This window comes from Panulirus ornatus, chromosome 6, assembly GCF_036320965.1.
Source record: "Panulirus ornatus isolate Po-2019 chromosome 6, ASM3632096v1, whole genome shotgun sequence".
Classification (NCBI taxonomy): Eukaryota; Metazoa; Arthropoda; class Malacostraca; order Decapoda; family Palinuridae; genus Panulirus; species Panulirus ornatus.
In genome coordinates, this window is record NC_092229.1 from 36,218,098 (window position 1) to 36,239,199 (window position 21,102).

At 41.9% G+C, this 21,102-nt stretch overlaps 1 protein-coding gene across 1 annotated transcript in view; it reads left to right on the top strand.

The window, feature by feature from the left end:
- The window catches only part of LOC139748906 (death-associated protein kinase 1-like), a 1,274,027-nt gene that overhangs the window by 34,549 nt on the left and 1,218,376 nt on the right, over positions 1-21,102 (top strand). Inside the window, exon 2 of the mRNA XM_071662270.1 lies at positions 5,110-5,334. Within this exon, the coding sequence (XP_071518371.1) occupies positions 5,110-5,334 (225 nt within the window). The remainder of the gene's footprint in view (positions 1-5,109; positions 5,335-21,102) is intronic.

Sequence of the window (21,102 nt, forward strand, 5' to 3'; positions counted from 1 at the left end):
GGAGTGGATCTGGAAGTGGATGGAACCATGGAAGCAGAAGTGGATCATAGGGTGGGGGAGGGGACGAAAATTCTGGGAGCCTTGAAGAATGTGTGGAAGTCGAGAACATTATCTCGGAAAGCAAAAATGGGTATGTTTGAAGGAATAGTGGTTTCAACTATGTTGTATGGTTGCGAGGCGTGGGCTATGGATAGAGTAGTGCGCAGGAGGGTGGATGTGCTGGAAATGAGATGTTTGAGGACAATATGTGGTGTGAGGTGGTTTGATCGAGTAAGTAATGTAAGGGTAAGAGAGATGTGTGGAAATAAAAAGAGCGTGGTTGAGAGAGGAGAAGAGGATGTTTTGAAATGGTTTGGTCACATGGAGAGAATGAATGAGGAAAGATTGACCAAGAGGATATATGTGTCGGATGTGGAGGGAACGAGGAGAAGTGGGAGACCAAATTGGAGGTGGAAAGATAGAGTGAAAAAGATTTTGTGTGATCGGGGCCTGAACATGCCGGAGGGTGAAAGGCGGGCAAGGAATAGAGTGAATTAGATCGATGTGGTGTACCGGGTTGGGCCATTTCTTTCATCTGTTTCCTTGCGCTATCTCGCAAACGCGGGAGACAGCGAGAAAGCAAAAAAAAAAAAATATATATATATATATTTTTTTTTTTTTTTTTTTTTTTGCTTTGTCGCTGTCTCCCGCGTTTGCGAGGTAGCGCAAGGAAACAGACGAAAGAAATGGCCCAACCCACCCCATACACATGTATATACACACGTCCACACACGCAAATATACATACCTACACAGCTTTCCATGGTTTACCCCAGACGCTTCACATGCCTTGATTCAATCCACTGACAGCACGTCAACCCCGGTATACCACATCACTCCAATTCATTCTATTCCTTGCCCTCCTTTCACCCTCCTGCATGTTCAGGCCCCGATCACACAAAATCTTTTTCACTCCATCTTTCCACCTCCAATTTGGTCTCCCTCTTCTCCTCGTTCCCTCCACCTCCGACACATATATTCTCTTGGTCAATCTTTCCTCACTCATTCTCTCCATGTGCCCGAACCATTTCAAAACACCCTCTTCTGCTCTCAACCACGCTCTTTTTATTTCCACACATCTCTCTTACCCTTACGTTACTTACTCGATCAAACCACCTCACACCACACATTGTCCTCAAGCATCTCATTTCCAGCACATCCATCCTCCTGCGCACAACTCTATCCATAGCCCACGCCTCGCAACCATACAACATTGTTGGAACCACTATTCCTTCAAACATACCCATTTTTGCTTTCCGAGATAATGTTCTCGACTTCCACACATTCTTCAAGGCTCCCAGAATTTTCGCCCCCTCCCCCACCCTATGATCCACTTCCGCTTCCATGGTTCCATCTGCTGCCAGATCCACTCCCAGATATCTAAAACACTTCACTTCCTCCAGTTTTTCTCCATTTAAACTCACCTCCCAATTGACTTGACCCTCAACCCTACTATACCTAATAACCTTGCTCTTATTCACATTTACTCTTAACTTTCTTCTTTCACACACTTTACCAAACTCAGTCACCAGCTTCTGCAGTTTCTCACATGAATCAGCCACCAGCGCTGTATCATCAGCGAACAACAACTGACTCACTTCCCAAGCTCTCTCATCCCCAACAGACTTCATACTTGCCCCTCTTTCCAAAACTCTTGCATTCACCTCCCTAACAACCCCATCCATAAACAAATTAAACAACCATGGAGACATCACACACCCCTGCTGCAAACCTACATTCACTGAGAACCAATCACTTTCCTCTCTTCCTACACGTACACATGCCTTACATCCTCGATAAAAACTTTTCACTGCTTCTAACAACTTGCCTCCCACACCATATATTCTTAATACCTTCCACAGAGCATCTCTATCAACTCTATCATATGCCTTCTCCAGATCCATAAATGCTACATACAAATCCTTTTGCTTAGAAATATATATATATATATATATATATTTTTTTTTTTTTTTTTCATACTATTCGCTATTTCCCGCGATAGCGAGGTAGCGTGAAGAACAGAGGACTGGGCCTTTGAGGGAATATCCTCACCTGGACCTCTCCTCTGTTCCTTCTTTTGGAAAAAAAAAAAAAAAACGAGAGGGGAGGATTTCCTGTAGATAGGGGATTAAGAATGCTTCCCACGTATTCCCTGCGTGTCGTAGAAGGCGACCAAAAGGGGAGGGAGCGGGGGGCTGGAAATCCTCCCCTCTCTTTTTTTTTTTATTCCCCAAAAGAAGGAACAGAGGGGGCCAGGTGAGGATTTTCCAAAAAAGGCCCAGTCCTCTCTTCTTGACGCTACCTCGCTAACGTGGGACATGGCGAATAGTTTAAAAGAAAAGAAAGAATATATATATATATACGTATCTGTGGTTTCGGGCATTATTGCATGACAGCTGGAGACTGAGTGTGAGCGAATGGGGGCTTTATTGTCTTTTCCTGGCGCTGCCTCGCGCACATAAGGGGGGAGGGGGATGTTATTCCGTGTGTGGCATTGTAGCGATGGGGGTGAGTAGGGGCAGACAGTGTGAATTGTGTGCATGTGTGTATATGTGTGTGTCTGTGTGTGTATATATGGGTGTACGTTGGGATGTGTGGGTGTGTATGTTTGCGTGTGTGGACGGTTGTGTGTGTGCATGTGTGTGGGGGTGGGTTGGGCCATTTCTTTCATCTGTTTCCTTGCGCTACCTCGCAGGCGTGGGAGACAGCGACAAAGCAAAATAAATATGAATAGTATCTGTTGAGATGAATAGGTATGTATATTTGCGTTTGTAGATATGTACGTATATACATGTGTATGTATGTCGGTTAGGCCATTCTTTTGTCTGATTCCTTGCGCTACCTCGCTAACGCGGGAGACAGCGACAAAGCAAAATAAATGAATAAATATATACTGGGATTTTATTCACCCCATTATGGAGTACTGATTGCATATCTGGGATGTTTTAACTCATTTCTTCAGGTATTGTATCTCTCCATCCTTCCCCTTCTGTCTGTTGTGATGCTGCTGCCCTTTTACTGTATTGCAGATTTTTCTGTTTCCACTGTTCTTGTGAGCTATCTACTGTATTTGACTATGCCACCAGGGCTTGGACTTTTGGCATGCATCTGGTTGCTTCTTTTTTAGTTTTTTGTCTCCTGTGGAGACCAGTCACACAAGGATTGACTGTTATGATACCTTTTTCTTTCCTCAGACAATGAAGTTGTGGAGTTCTCTTCCCCTTTCTATTTTCCCCTTTCTTATAACTTTTTTACCTCTAAGAAGAGTCAGATTTTCAAATGGCTGAGTTCTGATTAATTTTGTTATTCTTGTTCAATTACTTTTTTTTTCACCCAAAATTACTATAGTTGAGGTACAATTTGCCCATGCCTTGTCGCTCTGTGAAAAAAAACAAAAATGGAATTAGAGTAGCTAATGACAAATTGTACTCTTACAAGATCACTGGTGTATTTCATTGCTCGAATCATATATGTATGAAAATTAAAATTACTTTATAATTGTAGGCAATTGAGGATATTGAACTTTTACTGAATCTGGTTGTGAGTTTTTGGTAGGTAGGCCCTTTTAATTCAGCTCCATCAAAACAGGCTAGTCTGTAATTTGGATTGTTTTTTATTAAACTGTAACACTGTAGATACAATGAGCATTGGTATCCATATCACATAAAAAAGATGAAAAAACTGTCATATCAATATTATGATAACTTTACTTTCTGATTCTAAGCTCATTTTACAAGTTTTTCAGAAGCAATTTAAGTAACTTCATGTTTCTTCTTTGGTATATAGTCGTGCAAATAGTACAGAACAGAAATCCAGGTTATTTGATGAGACAGATTATGGATGTAAACAAATGCTCTTCACTGTATTTCTGCAGTTTCTAAACTTGTCTGGCCACATATCATTTGCTTGAGCAGCATGTTGTTGTCACCCTTTTTGATAAGCTTGCCTTAATTTGAAAACAAAGTAAAACAGTTACTGGTATGTCATTAAAAATTTGACTTAAAGGAAATTATAAAAAAATGTTAGATGATAGATAGTGGCACTAGATCAGCATAAGGCAGATTGATTTGTGTTTGCAGTTGTTTTGATTTCCAGAATAGAGCACTGTACATGTCAAAGGTAGAACTGTAGGATCTCACCTAAAAGCAAAGTTTGATTAATTAACCCTTTACTGGGCAAGTATCTTACAAGGGATGCTTAGTTTATGTTTTAAATTGCAAAAATTTAGGGTCTTGGCATTTACTGGGATATGCATAAAGATTGATTATCTATCTGTTATTCTTATTTCTTGTTCATCTGGGATGAATTGAGTGCTTATAACCTTATATCTCTTTTATACATAGCCTTAACCTTTTATATATAGGAAGATTTCTTGTGTTCCCTTCACTGTTTCTCAATATAATACAATTTGAGTTATCATGTCCCTGATGAAATTGTTTTGTTTTCAAAAATAAAAAGAAATGAAAACAGAAGACCTAACTCAGACAATTATGATTTGACGTGTGCCAGGTCACACAGAGTGATTCTCACTGCCTGTAGTGTTGCTTGGCAGGAGCCCTTGGTATGCCAGATAGCTTAGCTCTGTCATATGTTCTGATTAGGGCCAGCTTTGTTCTGTGAGTTGCATGCCCTATTGCTTTTTTTTTTTATTTGTTCTTGAAACATTTTATCTGTTATGACATATGAATCATCAATGATACATCTTTCACTTTTTTGACATAAGCTAATAGTTTTGTGCTTTGAGGATTTCTAAACCCAAGTAAGTTCAGACCTTCATTGCTTTCATTCAGTCTTTCATACAGTTTTATTGGCAAACCTAAAAGCTTTTTATTTAAATACTCTCCTTTTTTATTCCTTTATAAGGTTTAGGTATTGTTCTGTTGGGTAAGAAATAGATATATTTTACAGACTTTGATGGGTGGTGAAATGTAGTGAAAATTATAATACAGAATCAGATCTTGTTAAAAGTACTTTGCTGAAATATTAAGCTGCCACATCCTTTAAGTAGCTCACTGTGTGGGACTAAATACTAAGTGCTGATTTTCTAGTTAAATTTTCATATATTTTTCAGTGGGCAGTTTGCAGTCGTTCGTCGTTGTGTAGAAAATGCTACTCGTGCTGAATATGCTGCAAAATACATCCGCAAGCGCCGTGTGGCAACCTCTCGACGTGGGTTACCTCTGGAATCAATTGCAAGGGAAGTCCGTGTCCTTCAGAGGTTGGATAAACATGAGAACATCATCTCCCTTCACCAGGTGTTTGATAATGGTCAACATGTCATCCTTGTTTTAGAGCTGTAAGTCAGTTTTTTTATCTGGCCTGTTTTTTGTATCATTGTTTCCATGTTCTAGGTAATGTAAAAGTGTCTATTAGAATTAAGTGTGGAATGTGTGATTATGAGTTACAAAGTAAATAATAGACAGTTATAGGTTCTCTTGCTTTTAGTACAGTGGTTATGGCATATTGCAGTTGGTCTTGAATATGCCCTCAATAAAACACAGTGCATAAAAATAAGTTCTGTATAAAGATAAATTCTCTACAGAGAGGCATTTTGGATGTCATTGCCATCTGAATATGTTTGTTTTTGGATTGTTATGTTGCTGCTGGATATACAGATATGAGATACCAAAATGACTTTTTTGCCTTAATAATTAATCCTCATTCAATGTTAGTCTTGTTCAGTAGTGTGTAAAGAACAGTTCAGCAGTCTTTAGGCAAAAATGCCTTTTTGGCATTTGCCTTTTAACAACCAGTCACCACTTAGGCCATGTGCTATACTTTGAGCAGGCCACAACAAGATAGCTTTTCCCATATTTTCATTTCTTATGATGATGTTAGATATTCCTGCGATTTGTGCAGAAACAAGTAGGAAGTCAAGTGGGGGATGAATAAGGACTTTGCATTCACTGGAGAAGGCTCACAGCCCATAGGCCCTGCCACATCTCTTGCACCAGAGATAGGGAGGAGTCTGTATCAGTCATCACAATGGGGGCAAAGACTGCATGTAACCAGAACTAGGTCAAGCTGACACTTAGCCAATGATTTTGATTATTTTCCCATCAACGAGTAGTCAGCAAAAAATAACTGGGCTTGTATATGCAGATTTATTTTATTTATTTATTATACTTTGTCGCTGTGTCCTGTGTTAGCGAGGTAGCACAAGGAAACAGACTAAAGAATGGCCCAACCCACCTGCATACACATGTATATACATACAAGTCCACACACGTACATATACATACCTATACATCTCAACGTATACATATATATACATACTCAGACATATACATATATACACATGTACATAATTCATACTGTCTGCCCTTATTCATTCCCATCGCCACCCCGCCCAAATGAAATGACAGCCCCCTCTCCCCGCATGTGCGCGAGGTAGCACTAGGAAAAGACAACAGAGGCCACATTCGTTCACACTCAGTCTCTAGCTGTCATGTATAATGCACTGAAACCACGGCTCCCTTTCCACATCCAGGCCCCACAGAACTTTCCATGGTTTACCCCAGACACTTCGCACGCCCTGGTTCAATCCATTGACAGCACGTCCACCCCGGTATACCACATTGTTTCAGTTCACTCTTTTCCTTGCACACCTTTCACCCTCCTGCATGTTTAGGCCCCGATTACTCAAAATCTTTTTCAATCCATCTTTCCACCTCCAATTTGGTCTCTCACTTCTCATTTCCTCCACCTCTGACACATATATCCTCTTTGTCAATCTTTCCTCATTCATTCTTTCCATGTGACCAAACGATTTCAAAACATCCTCTTCTGCTATCTCTACCACACTCTTTTTATTACCACAAATCTCTCTTACTCTTTCATTGCTTACTCGATAAAACCACCTCACACCACATATTGTCCTCAAACATCTCATTTCCAGCACATCCACCCTCCTCCACACAACTCTATCTATAGCCCATGCCTCGCAACCATATAACATTGTTGGAACCATATTCCTTCAAACATACCCATTTTTGCTTTCCAAGATAACATTCTCAACTTCCACACATTTTTCAACGCTCCCAGAACTTTCACCCCCTCCCCACCCTATGATTCACTTCCACTTCCATGATTCCATCCGCTGCCAAATCCACTCCCAGATATCTAAAACACTTCACTTCCTCCACTTTTTCTCCATTCAAACTGATCTCCCAGCTAACTTGTCCCTCAACCCTTCTGTACCTAATAACCTTGCTCTTATTCACATTTACTCTCAGCTTTCTTCTTTCACACACTTTACCAAACTCAGTCACCAGCTTCTGCAATTTCTCACCCAAATTAGCCACCAGCGCTGTATCATCAGCAAACAACAACTAACTCACTTCCCAAGCTCTCTCATCCATACTTGCCCCTCTTTCCAAAACTCTTGCATTCACCTCCCTAACATCTCCATCAATAAACAAATTAATCAACCATGGAGACATCACACACCCCTGCCACAAACCAACATTCACTGAGAACCGATCACTTTCCTCTCTTCCTACAAGTACACGTGCCTTATATCCTCGATAAAAACTTTTCACTGCTTCTAACAACTTGCCTTCCATACCATATATTCTTAATACCTTCCACAGAGCATCTCTATCAACTCTATCATATGCCTTCTCCAGATCCATAAATGCTACATACAAATCCATTTCCTTTTCTAAATATTTCTCACATACATTCTTCAAAGCAAACACCTGATCCACATATCCTCTACCACTTCTGAAACCACACTTCTCTTCCCCAATCTGATGCTCTGTATATGTGTTCACCCTCTCACAATACCCTCCCATATAATTTCCCAGGAATACTTAACAAACTTATACCTCTGTAATTTGAGCTCTCACTTTTATCCCCTTTGCCTTTGTACAATGGCACTATGCAAGCATTGAGGAAAGATTGACCAAGAGGATATACGTGTCAGAGGTGGAGGGAACGAGAAGTGGAAGACCAAATTGGAGGTGGAAAGATGGACTGAAAAAGATTTTGAGTGACTGGGGCCTGAACATGCAGAAGGGTGAAAGGCGTGCAAGGAATAGAGTGAATTGGAACTATGTGGTATACTGGGGTCGACGTGCTGTAAATGGATTGAACCAGGGCGTGTGAAGCATCTGGGGTAAATCATGGAAAGTTTTGTGGGGCCTGGATGTGGAAAGGGAGCTGTGATTTCAGTGCATTATGCATGATAGCTACAGACTGAGTATGAACGAATGTGGCCTTTGTTGTCTTTTCGTAGCACTACTTCGCGCATATGCAGGGAGAGGGGGTTGTTATTTCATTTGTGGCAGGATGGCGATGGGAATGAATAAAGGCAGACAGTATGAATTATGTACATGTGTATATATGTATATGTCTGTATGTGTATATATATGTATACATTGAGATGTATAGGTATGTATATTTGCATGTGTGGACCTGTATGTATATACATGTGTATGTGGGTGGATTGGGCCATTCTTTTGTCTGTTTCCTTGCACTACCTCGCTAACGTGGGAGACAGCGACAAAGCAAAATAATAAAAGATAATAACAAAAAATGACTCATGGTGAGGTGCCTGAGGATTGGCGGAATTCTTCCATAGTGCCATTGTACAAAGGGAAAGGGGATAAAGGTGAGTGCTGAAATTACAGAGGTATAAGTTTGTTGAGTATTCCTGGAAAATTATATGGGAGGGTATTGATTGAGAGGGTGAAGGCAAGTACAGAGCATTAGATTAGGGAAGTGCAGTGTGGTTTCAGAAGTGGTAGAGGGTGTGTGGATCAGGTGTTTGCTTTGAAGAATGTATGAGAAATACTTAGAAAAACATATGGATTTGTATGTAGCATTTATGGATCTGGAGAAGGCATATGATAGTGTTGATAGAGATGCTCTGTGAAGGTATTAAGAATATATGGTGTTGGAGGTAAGCTGTTAGAAGCAGTGAAAAGTTTTTATCAAGGATGTAACGCATATGTACGTGTAGGAAGAGAGGAAAGTGATTGGTTCTCAGTGAATGTTGGTTTGTGGCAGGGGTGTGTGATGTCTGCATGGGTGTTTAATTTGTTTGTGGATGGGGTTGTTGGAGAGGTGAGTGCAAGAGTTTTGGAAAGAGGGAGAAGTATGCAGTCTGTTGTGGATGAGAGAGCTTGGGAAGTGTTGTTGTTGTTGTTCACTGATGATGCAGCGCTGGTCGGTGATTCGTGTGAGAAACTGCAGAAGCTGGTGACTGAGTTTAGTAAAGTGTGTGAAAGAAGAAAGCTGAGAGAAAATGTGAATAAGAGGAAGGTTATTGGGTACAGTAGGGTTGAGAGACAAATCAATTGGGAGGTAAGTTTGAATGGAGAAAAACTGGAGGAAATGAAGTGTTTCAGATATCTGGGAGTGGATTTGGCAGCGGATGGAACCATGGAAGTGGAAGTGAATCATAGGGTGGGGGAGGGGGAGAAAGTTCTGGGAGCGTTGAAAAATGTGTGAAAGTCGAGACCATTATCCCAGAAAGCAAATATGGGTATGTTTGAAGGAATAATGGTTCCAACAACGTTATATGGTTGCAAGGTGTGGGCTATGGATAGAGTTGTGCGGAGGAGGGTGTATGTGTTGGAAATGAGATGTTTGAGGATAATATGTGGTGTGAGGTGTTTTTATCGAATAAGTAATGAAAGGATAAGAGAGATGTCTGGTAATAAAAAGAGTGCGGTTGAGAGAGCAGAAGAGGGTGTTTTGAAATGGTTTGGTCACATGGAGAGGATGAGTGAGGAAATATTGACAAAGAGGATATATGTGTCAGAGGTGGAGGGAACAAGAAGTGGGACACCAAATTGGAGGTGGAAAGATAGAGTGAAAAAGATTCTTAGTGATCAGGGGCCTGAACATGCGAGAGGATGAAAATGAGTGCAAGGAATAGAATGAATTGAAATGATATGGTATACTGGGGTGGACGTGCTGTCATTGGATTGAATCGGGGCGTGTGAAGCGTCTGAGGTAAATCATGGAAAGCTTTGTGGGGCCTGGATGTATATGTATTTATTATCCCTGGGGATAGGGGATTAAGAATACTTCCCATGTATTCCCTGCGTGTCGTAGAAGGCGACTAAAAGGGGAGGGAGCGGGGGTGCTGGAAATCCGTCTCTTTTTTTTTTTTTTTTAATTTTCCAAAAGAAGGAACAGAGGGGGCTAGGTGAGGATATTCCAAAAAAGGCCCAGTCCTCTGTTCTTAACGCTACCTCGCTAACGCGGGAAATGGCGAATAGTTTAGAAGAAGAAAGATATATATATATATATATATATATATATATATATATATATATATATATATATATATATAGGTGGTAGAGTGACCCGCAGTGTATCGAGACAGACTTCCCCAGAACTTTTTTAAAGGGGAAGTAAATGTTTATAGTTGTGTTACTGGAGTGATAGTTTTCATACATGGTGCTCTGACAAGAAAATAGTGAAATTGGAAAAGAATGTAGCTTAGACATTGAAGCTTATTCTTTCATTGAAATGTGAACAAAGGGAGCATTTTTTTTCAAAGTGATAGAGATGGAAAGCAAAAAGGTGTTTTTCATGAATGTACTGAAAAACTCGAGGTCCAGATAAACTTTTGGTCTGTCAAGGCTTTATTATGGTGGATGACCAACTACCTACCCTCATGTATCCAAGATATGGTTGTACTTTGTGTAATGAAGACAATTGAGAAACATCATAAGCTAATATTCCAGTTTCATGATAAGAGAAGTGGACCAGGCAGTATGATACAGTGGTTGAATTGATGAAAACTACTATTGACGTTTGTGTAAATAAATTATACATTTTCCTTTTCCATAGCGAGAGGTTGAACCATTATGTGACATTCATTTTTCATTTCATTTCAAGCTAGAAGTTTCAGTTTTCTAAATTATTTCTTACATTTTTCATATGTACATATATATATGTGTGTGTATGTGTGTATATGTATGTATATGTGTGTATATATATATATATATATATGGAAGTAAGGGGAGTGGGGGAGGAATGGGATGTATTTAGGGAATCAGTGATGGATTGCGCAGAAGATGCTTGTGGCATGAGAAGAGTGGGAGGTGGGTTGATTAGAAAGGGTAGTGAGTGGTGGGATGAAGAAGTAAGAGTATTAGTGAAAGAGAAGAGAGAGGCATTTGGACTATATTTGCAGGGAAAAAATGCAATTGAGTGGGAGATGTATAAAAGAAAGAGACAGGAGGTCAAGAGAAAGGTGCAAGAGGTGAAAAAAAGGGCAAATGAGAGTTGGGGTGAGAGAGTATCATTAAATTTTAGGGAGAATAAAAAGATGTTCTGGAAGGAGGTAAATAAAGTGCGTAAGACAAGGGAGCAAATGGGAACTTCAGTGAAGGGCGCAAATGGGGAGGTGATAACAAGTAGTGGTGATGTGAGAAGGAGATGGAGTGAGTATTTTGAAGGTTTGTTGAATGTGTTTGATGATAGAGTGGCAGATATAGGGTGTTTTGGTCGAGGTGGTGTGCAAAGTGAGAGGGTTGGGGAAAATGATTTGGTAAACAGAGAAGAGGTAGTGAAAGCTTTGCGGAAGATGAAAGCCGGGAAGGCAGCAGGTTTGGATGATATTGCAGTGGAATTTATTAAAAAAGGGGGTGACTGTATTGTTGACTGGTTGGTAAGGTTATTTAATGTATGTATGACTCATGGTGAGGTGCCTGAGGGTTGGCGGAATGCATGCATAGTGCCATTGTACAAAGGCAAAGGGGATAAGAGTGAGTGCTCAAATTGCAGAGGTATAAGTTTATTGAGTATTCCTGGTAAATTATATGGGAGGGTATTGATTGAGAGGGTGAAGGCATGTACAGAGCATCAGATTGGGGAAGAGCAGTGTGGTTTCAGAAGTGGTAGAGGATGTGTGGATCAGGTGTTTGCTTTGAAGAATGTATGTGAGAAATACTTAGAAAAGCAAATGGATTTGTATGTATCATTTATGGATCTGGAGAAGGCATATGATAGAGTTGATAGAGATGCTCTGTGGAAGGTATTAAGAATATATGGTGTGGGAGGAAAGTTGTTAGAAGCAGTGAAAAGTTTTTATCGAGGATGTAAGGCATGTGTACGTGTAGGAAGAGAGGAGAGTGATTGGTTCTCGGTGAATGTAGGTTTGCGGCAGGGGTGTGTGATGTCTCCATGGTTGTTTAATTTGTTTATGGATGGGGTTGTTAGGGAGGTAAATGCAAGAGTTTTGGAAAGAGGGGCAAGTATGAAGTCTGTTGGGGATGAGAGAGCTTGGGAAGTGAGTCAGTTGTTGTTCGCTGATGATACAGCGCTGGTGGCTGATTCATGTGAGAAACTGCAGAAGCTGGTGACTGAGTTTGGTAAAGGGTGTGGAAGAAGAAAGTTAAGAGTAAATGTGAATAAGAGCAAGGTTATTAGGTACAGTAGGGTTGAGGGTCAAGTCAATTGGGAGGTGAGTTTGACTGGAGAAAAACTGGAGGAAGTGAAGTGTTTTAGATATCTGGGAGTGGATCTGGCAGCGGATGGATCCATGGAAGCGGAAGTGGATCATAGGGTGGGGGAGGGGGCGAAAATTCTGGGAGCCTTGAAGAATGTTTGGAAGTCGAGAACATTATCTCGGAAAGCAAAAATGGGTATGTTTGAAGGAATAGTGGTTCCAACAATGTTGTATGGTTGCGAGGCGTGGGCTATGGATAGAGTTGTGCACAGGAGGATGGATGTGCTGGAAATGAGATGTTTGAGGACAATGTGTGGTGTGAGGTGGTTTGATCGAGTGAGTAACGTAAGGGTAAGAGAGATGTGTGGAAATAAAAAGAGCGTGGTTGAGAGAGCAGAAGAGGGTGTTTTGAAGTGGTTTGGGCACATGGAGAGAATGAGTGAGGAAAGATTGACCAAGAGGATATATGTGTCGGAGGTGGAGGGAACGAGGAGAAGAGGGAGACCAAATTGGAGGTGGAAAGATGGAGTGAAAAAGATTTTGTGTGATCAGGGCCTGAACATGCAGGAGGGTGAGAGGAGGGCAAGGAATAGAATGAATTGGAGCGATGTGGTATACCGGGGTTGACGTGCTGTCAGTGGATTGAATCAGGGCATGTGAAGCGTCTGGGGTAAACCATGGAAAGCTGTGTAGGTATGTATATTTGTGTGTGTGGACGTATGTATATACATGTGTATGGGGGGGGAGTTGGGCCATTTCTTTCGTCTGTTTCCTTGCGCTACCTCGCAAACGCGGGAGACAGCGACAAATTATAATAAAAAAAAAATAATAATATATATATATATATTTTCCAAAAGAAGGAACAGAGAATTGGGCCAGGTGAGGGTATTCCCTCAAAGGCCCAGTCCTCTGTTCTTAACGCTACCTCGCTAATGCGGGAAATGGCGAATAGTTTGAAAGATATATATACATATACATAAGAGCAAGGTTATTAGGTACAGTAGGGTTGTGGGTCAAGTCAATTGGGAGGTGAGTTTGAATGGAGAAAAACTGGAGGAAGTGAAGTGTTTTAGATATCTGGGAGTGGATCTGGCAGCGGATGGAACCATGGAAGCGGAAGTGAATCATAGGGTGGGGGAGGGGGCGAAAATTCTGGGAGCCTTGAAGAATGTGTGGAAGTCGAGAACATTATCTCGGAAAGCAAAAATGGGTATGTTTGAAGGAATAGTGGTTCCAACAATGTTGTATGGTTGCGAGGCGTGGGCTATGGATAGAGTTGTGCGCAGGAGGATGGATGTGCTGGAAATGAGATGTTTGAGGACAATGTGTGGTGTGAGGTGGTTTGATCGAGTAAGTAACGTAAGGGTAAGAGAGATGTGTGGAAATAAAAAGAGCATGGTTGAGAGAGCAGAAGAGGGTGTTTTGAAATGGCTTGGGCACATGGAGAGAATGAGTGAGGAAAGATTGACCAAGAGGATATATGTGTCGGAGGTGGAGGGAACGAGGAGAAGAGGGAGACCAAATTGGAGGTGGAAAGATGGAGTGAAAAAGATTTTGTGTGATCGGGGCCTGAACATACAGGAGGGTGAAAGGAGGGCAAGGAATAGAGTGAATTGGAGCGATGTGGTATACCGGGGTTGACGTGCTGTCAGTGGATTGAATCAAGGCATGTGAAGCGTCTGGGGTAAACCATGGAAAGCTGTGTAGGTATGTATATTTGCGTGTGTGGACGTATGTATATACATGTGTATGGGGGTGGGTTGGGCCATTTCTTTCGTCTGTTTCCTTGTGCTACCTCACAAACGCGGGAGACAGCATGTACGAATATGTACATGTGTATATATGTCTATGTCTGTGTATGTATATGTGCCTGTGTGGGCGTTTATGTATATACATGCGTGTGTGGGTGGGTTGGGCCGTTCTTTCGTCTGTTTCCTTGTGCTACCTCGCTAACGCGGGAGACAGCGACAAAGTATAATAAATAGGGGAGAAAGAATACTACTCACGTATTCCCTGCGTGTCATAGAAGGTGACTAAAAGGGAAGGGAGCGGGGGGCTGGAAATCCTCCCCTCTCGTTTTTAATTTTCCAAAAGAAGGAACAGAGAAGGGGGCCAAGTGAGGATATTCCCTCAAAGGCTCAGTCCTCTGTTCTTAACGCTACCTCGCTAATGCGGAAAATGGCGAATAGTATGAAAAAAAATATATATATATATATATATATATATATATATATATATATTTATATATATATTATCCCTGGGGATAGGGGAGAAAGAATACTTCCCACGTATTCCCTGCGTGTCGTAGAAGGCGACTAAAAGGGAAGGGAGCGGGGGGCTGGAAATCCTCCCCTCTCATTTTTTTATTTTAATTTTCCAAAAGAAGGAACAGAGAAGGGGGCCAGGTGAGGGTATTCCCTCAAAGGCCCAGTCCTCTGTTCTTAACGCTACCTCGCTATCGCGGGAAATGGCGAATAGTTTGAAAAAAAAAAAAATATATATATATATATATATATATATATATATATATATATATATATATATATATATATATATATATATATATATATTATCCCTGGGGATAGGGGTAAAAGAATACTTCCCACGCATTCCTCATGTGCCATAGAAGGCGACTAGAGGGGACGGGAGCGGGGGGCCAGAAATCCTCCCCTCCTTGTATTTCAACTTTCTAAAAATGGGAAACAGAAGGAGTCACGCGGGGAGTGCTCATCCTCCTCATAGACTCAGATTGGGGTGTCTAAATGTGTGTGGATGTAACCAAGATGTGAAAAAAGGAGATATAGGTAGTATGTTTGAGGAAAGGAACCTGGATGTTTTGGCTCTGAGTGAAACGAAGCTCAAGGGTAAAGGGGAAAAGTGGTTTGGGAATGTCTTGGGACTAAAGTTAGGGGTTAGTGAGAGGACAAGAGCAAGGGAAGGAGTAGCAGTACTCCTGAAACAGGAGTTGTGGGAGTATGTGATAGAATGTAAGAAAGTAAATTCTCGATTAATATGGGTAAAACTTAAAGTTGATGGAGGGAGATGGGTGATTATTGGTGCATATGCACCTGGGCATGAGAAGAAAGATCATGAGAGGCAAGTGTTTTGGGAGCAGCTGAATGAGTGTGTTTGTGGTTTTGATGCACAAGACTGGGTCATAGTGATGGGTGATTTGAATGCAAAGGTGAGTAATGTGGCAGCTGAGGGAATAATTGGTATACATGGGGTGTTCAGTGTTGTAAATGGAAATGGTGAAGAGCTTGTAGATTTATGTGCTGAAAAAGGACTGGTGATTGGGAATACCCGGTTTAAAAAGCGAGATATACATAAGTATACGTATGTAAGTAGGAGAGATGGCCAGAGAGCGTTATTGGATTACGTGTTAATTGACAGGCGCGCGAAAGAGAGACTTTTGGATATTAATGTGCTGAGAGGTGCAACTGGAGGGATGTCTGATCCTTATCTTGTGGAGGCTAAGGTGAAGATTTGTATGGGTTTTCAGAAAAGAAGAGTGAATGTTGGGGTGAAGAGGGTGGTGAGAGTAAGTGAGCTTGGGAAGGAGACTTGTGTGAGGAACTACCAGGAGAGACTGAGTACAGAATGGAAAAAGGTGAGAACACTGGAAGTAAGGGAAGTGGGGGAGGAATGGGATGTATTTAGGGAATCAGTGATGGAGTGCGCAAAAGATGCTTGTGGCATGAGAAGCGTGGGAGGTGGGTTGATTAGAAAGGGTAGTGAGTGGTGGGATGAAGAAGTAAGAGTATTAGTGAAAGAGAAGAGAGAGGCATTTGGACGATTTTTGCAGGGAAAAAATGCAATTGAGTGGGAGATGTATAAAAGAAAGAGACAGGAGGTCAAGAGAAAGATGGAAGAGGTGAAAAAGAGGGCAAATGAGAGTTGGGGTGAGAGACTATCATTAAATTTTAGGGAGAATAAAAAGATGTTCTGGAAGGAGGTAAATAAAGTGCGTAAGACAAGGGAGCAAATGGGAACTTCAGTGAAGGGCGCTAATGGGGAGGTGATAACAAGTAGTGGTGATGTGAGAAGGAGATGGAGTGAGTATTTTGAAGGTTTGTTGAATGTGTTTGATGATAGAGTGGCAGATATAGGGTGTTTTGGTCGAGGTGGTGTGCAAAGTGAGAGGGTTAGGGAAAATGATTTGGTGAACAGAGAAGAGGTAGTAAAAGCTTTGTGGAAGATGAAAGCCGGCAAGGCAGCAGGTTTGGATGGTATTGCAGTGGAATCTATTAAAAAAGGGGGTGACTGTATTGTTGACTGGTTGGTAAGGTTATTCAATGTATGTATGACTCATGGTGAGGTGCCTGAGGATTGGCGGAATGCGTGCATAGAGCCATTATACGAAGGCAAAGGGGATAAGAGTGAGTGCTCAAATTACAGAGGTATAAGTTTATTGAGTATTCCTGGTAAATTATATGGGAGGGTATTAATTGAGAGGGTGAAGGTATGTACAGAGCATGAGATTGGGGAAGAGCAGTGTGGTTTCAGAAGTGGTAGAGGATGTGTGGATCAGGTGTTTGCTTTGAAGAATGTATGTGAGAAATACTTAGAAAAGCAAATGGATTTGTATGTAGCATTTATGGATCTAGAGAAGGCATATGATAGAGTTGATAGAGATGCTCTGTGGAAGGTATTAAGAATATATGGTGTGGGAGGCAAGTTGTTAGAAGCAGTGAAAAGTTTTTATCGAGGATGTAAGGCATGTGTACGTGTAGGAAGAGAGGAAAGTGATTGGTTCTCAGTGAATGTAGGTTTGCGGCAGGGGTGTGTGATGTCTCCATGGTTGTTAATTTGTTTATGGATGGGGTTCTTAGGGAGATGAATGCAAAAGTTTTGGAAAGAGGGGCAAGTATGAAGTCTGTTGTGGATGAGAGAGCTTGGGAAGTGAGTCAGTTGTTGTTCGCTGATGATACAGCGCTGGTGGCTGATTCATGTGAGAAACTGCAGAAGCTGGTGACTGAGTTTGGTAAAGTGTGTGAAAGAAGAAAGTTAAGAGTAAATGTGAATAAGAGCAAGGTTATTAGGTACAGTAGAGTTGAGGGTAAAGTCAATTGGGAGGTAAGTTTGAATGGAGAAAAACTGGAGGAAGTAAGTGTTTTAGATATCTGGGAGTGGATCTGGCAGCGGATGGAACCATGGAAGCGGAAGTGAATCATAGGGTGGGAGAGGGGGCGAAAATTCTGGGAGCCTTGAAGAATGTTTGGAAGTCGAGAACATTATCTCGGAAAGCAAAAATGGGTATGTTTGAAGGAATAGTGGTTCCAACAATGTTGTATGGTTGCGAGGCGTGGGCTATGGATAGAGTTGTGCGCAGGAGGGTGGATGTGCTGGAAATGAGATGTTTGAGGACAATGTGTGGTATGAGGTGGTTTGATCGAGTAAGTAATAATAGGGTAAGAGAGATGTGTGGAAATAAAAAGAGTGTGGTTGAGAGAGCAGAAGAGGGTGTTTTGAAATGGTTTGGTCACATGGAGAGAATGAGTGAGGAAAGATTGACCAGGAGGATATATATGTCAGAGGTGGAGGGAACGAGGAGAAGTGGGAGACCAAATTGGAGGTGGAAAGATGGAGTGAAAAAGATTTTGAGTGAATGGGGCCTGAACATGCAGGAGGGTGAAAGGAGGGCAAGGAATAGAGTGAATATGATCGATGTGGTATACCGGGGTCGACCGTGCTGTCAGTGGATTGAACCAGGGCATGTGAAGCGTCTGGGGTAAACCATGGAAAGTTGTGTTGGGCCTAGATGTAGAAAGGGAGCTATGGTTTTGGTGCATTATTACATGACAGCTAGAGACTGAGTGTGAATGAATGGGGCCTTTGGTGTCTTTTCCTAGCACTACCTCGCGCACATCAGGGGGGAGGGGGTTGTTATTCAATGTGTGGCGAGGTGGCGATGGGAACAAATAAAGACAGACAGTATGAATTATATACATGTGTATATATGTATATGTCTGCGTGTGTATATATATGTGTACATTGAGATGTATAGGTATGTATATCTGCATGTGTGGACATGTATGTATATACATGTGTATGTGGGTGGGTTAGGCCATTCTTTCGTCTGTTTCCTTGCACTACCTCGCTAACGCGGGAGACAGTGACCAAGCAAAATAGATATGAATATATATATATATATATATATATATATATATATATATATATATATATATATATATATTTTTTTTTTTTGCTTTGTCGCTGTCTCCCGCGTTTGTGAGGTAGTGCAAGGAAACAGGCGAAAGAAATGGCCCAACCCACCCTCATACACATGTATATACATACGTACACACACGCAAATATACATACCTACACAGCTTTCCATGATTTACCCCAGACGCTTCACATGCCCTGATTCAATCCACTGACAGCACGTCAACCCCGGTATACCACATCGCTCCAATTCACTCTATTCCTTGCCCTCCTTTCACCCTCCTGCATGTTCAGGCCCCGATCACACAAAATCTTTTTTCACTCCATCTTTCCACCTCCAATTTGGTCTCCCTCTTCTCCTCGTTCCCTCCACCTCCGACACATATATCCTCTTGGTCAATCTTTCCTCACTCATTCTCTCCATGTGCCCAAACCATTTCAAAACACCCTCTTCTGCTCTCTCAACCACGCTCTTTTTATTTCCACACATCTCTCTTACCCTTACGTTACTTACTCGATCAAACCACCTCACACCACACATTGTCCTCAAACATCTCATTTCCAGCACATCCATCCTCCTGCGCACAACTCTATCCATAGCCCACGCCTCGCAACCATACAACATTGTTGGAACCACTATTCCTTCAAACATACCCATTTTTGCTTTGCCGAGATAATGTTCTCGACTTCCACACATTCTTCAAGGCTCCCAGAATTTTCGCCTCCTCCCCCACCCTATGATCCACTTCCGCTTCCATGGTTCCATCCGCTGCCAGATCCACTCCAAGATATCTAAGACACTTCACTTCCTCCAGTTTTTCTCCATTCAAACTCACCTCCCAATTGACTTGACCCTCAACCCTACTGTACCTAATAACCTTGCTCTTATTCACATTTACTCTTAACTTTCTTCTTTCACACACTTTACCAAACTCAGTCACCAGCTTCTGCAGTTTCTCACATGAATCAGCCACCAGCGCTGTATCATCAGCGAACAACAACTGACTCACTTCCCAAGCTCTCTCATCCCCAACAGACTTCATACTTGCCCCTCTTTCCAAAACTCTTGCATTCACCTTGTTGGGTATTCCTGGTAAATTATATGGGAGGGTATTGATTGAGAGGGTGAAGGCATGTACAGAGTATCAGATTGGGGAAGAGCAGTGTGGTTTCAGAAGTGGTAGAGGATGTGTGGATCAGGTGTTTGCTTTGAAGAATGTATGTGAGAAATACTTAGAAAAGCAAATGGATTTGTATGTAGCATTTATGGATCTGAAGAAGGCTTATGATAGAGTTGATAGAGATGCTCTGTGGAAGGTATTAAGAATATATGGTGTGGGAGGCAAGTTGTTAGAAGCAGTGAAAAGTTTTTATCGAGGATGTAAGGCATGTGTACATGTAGGAAGAGAGGAAAGTGATTGGTTCTCAGTGAATGTAAGTTTGCTGCAGGGGTGTGTGATGTGTCCATGGTTGTTTAATTTGTTTATGGATGGGGTTGTTAGGGAGGTGAATGCAAGAGTTTTGGAAAGAGGGGCAAGTATGAAGTCTGTTGTGGATGAGAGAGCTTGGGAAGTGAGTCAGTTGTTGTTCAGTGATGATACAGCGCTGGTGGCTGATTCATGTGAGAAACTGCAGAAGCTGGTGACTGAGTTTGGTAAAGTGTGTGAAAGAAGAAAGTTAAGAGTAAATGTGAATAAGAGCAAGGTTATTAGGTACAGTAGGGTTGAGGGTCAAGTCAATTGGGAGGTAAGTTTGAATGGAGAAAAACTGGAGGAAGTAAAGTGTTTTAGGTATCGGGAGTGGATCTGGCAGCGGATGGAACCATGGAAGCGGAAGTGGATCATAGGGTGGGGGAGGGGGCGAAAATCCTGGGAGCCTTGAAGAATGTGTGGAGGTCGAGAACATTATCTCGGAAAGCAAAAATGGGTATGTTTGAAGGAATAGTGGTTCCAACAATTTTGTATGGTTGCGAGGTGTGGGCTATGGATAGGGTCTTGCGCAGGAGGGTGGATGTGCTGGAAATGAGATGTTTAAGGACAATGTGTGGTGTGAGGTGGTTTGATCGAGTAAGTAACGTAAGGGTAAGAGAGATGTGTGGAAATAAAAAGAGCGTGGTTGAGAGAGCAGAAGAGGGTGTTTTGAAATGGTTTGGGCACATGGAGAGAATGAGTGAGGAAAGATTGACCAAGAGGGTATATGTGTCGGAGGTGGAGGGAACGAGGAGAAGTGGGAGACCAAATTGGAGGTGGAAAGATGGAGTGAAAAAGATTTTGTGTGATTGGGGCCTGAACATGCAGGAGGGTGAAAGGAGGGCAAGGAATAGAGTGAATTGGATCGATGTGGTATACCGGGGTTGACGTGCTGTCAGTGGATTGAATCAGGGCATGTGAAGCGTCTGGGGTAAACCATGGAAAGCTGTGTAGGTATGTATATTTGCGTGTGTGGACGTGTATGTATATACATGTGTATGGGGTGGGTTGGGCC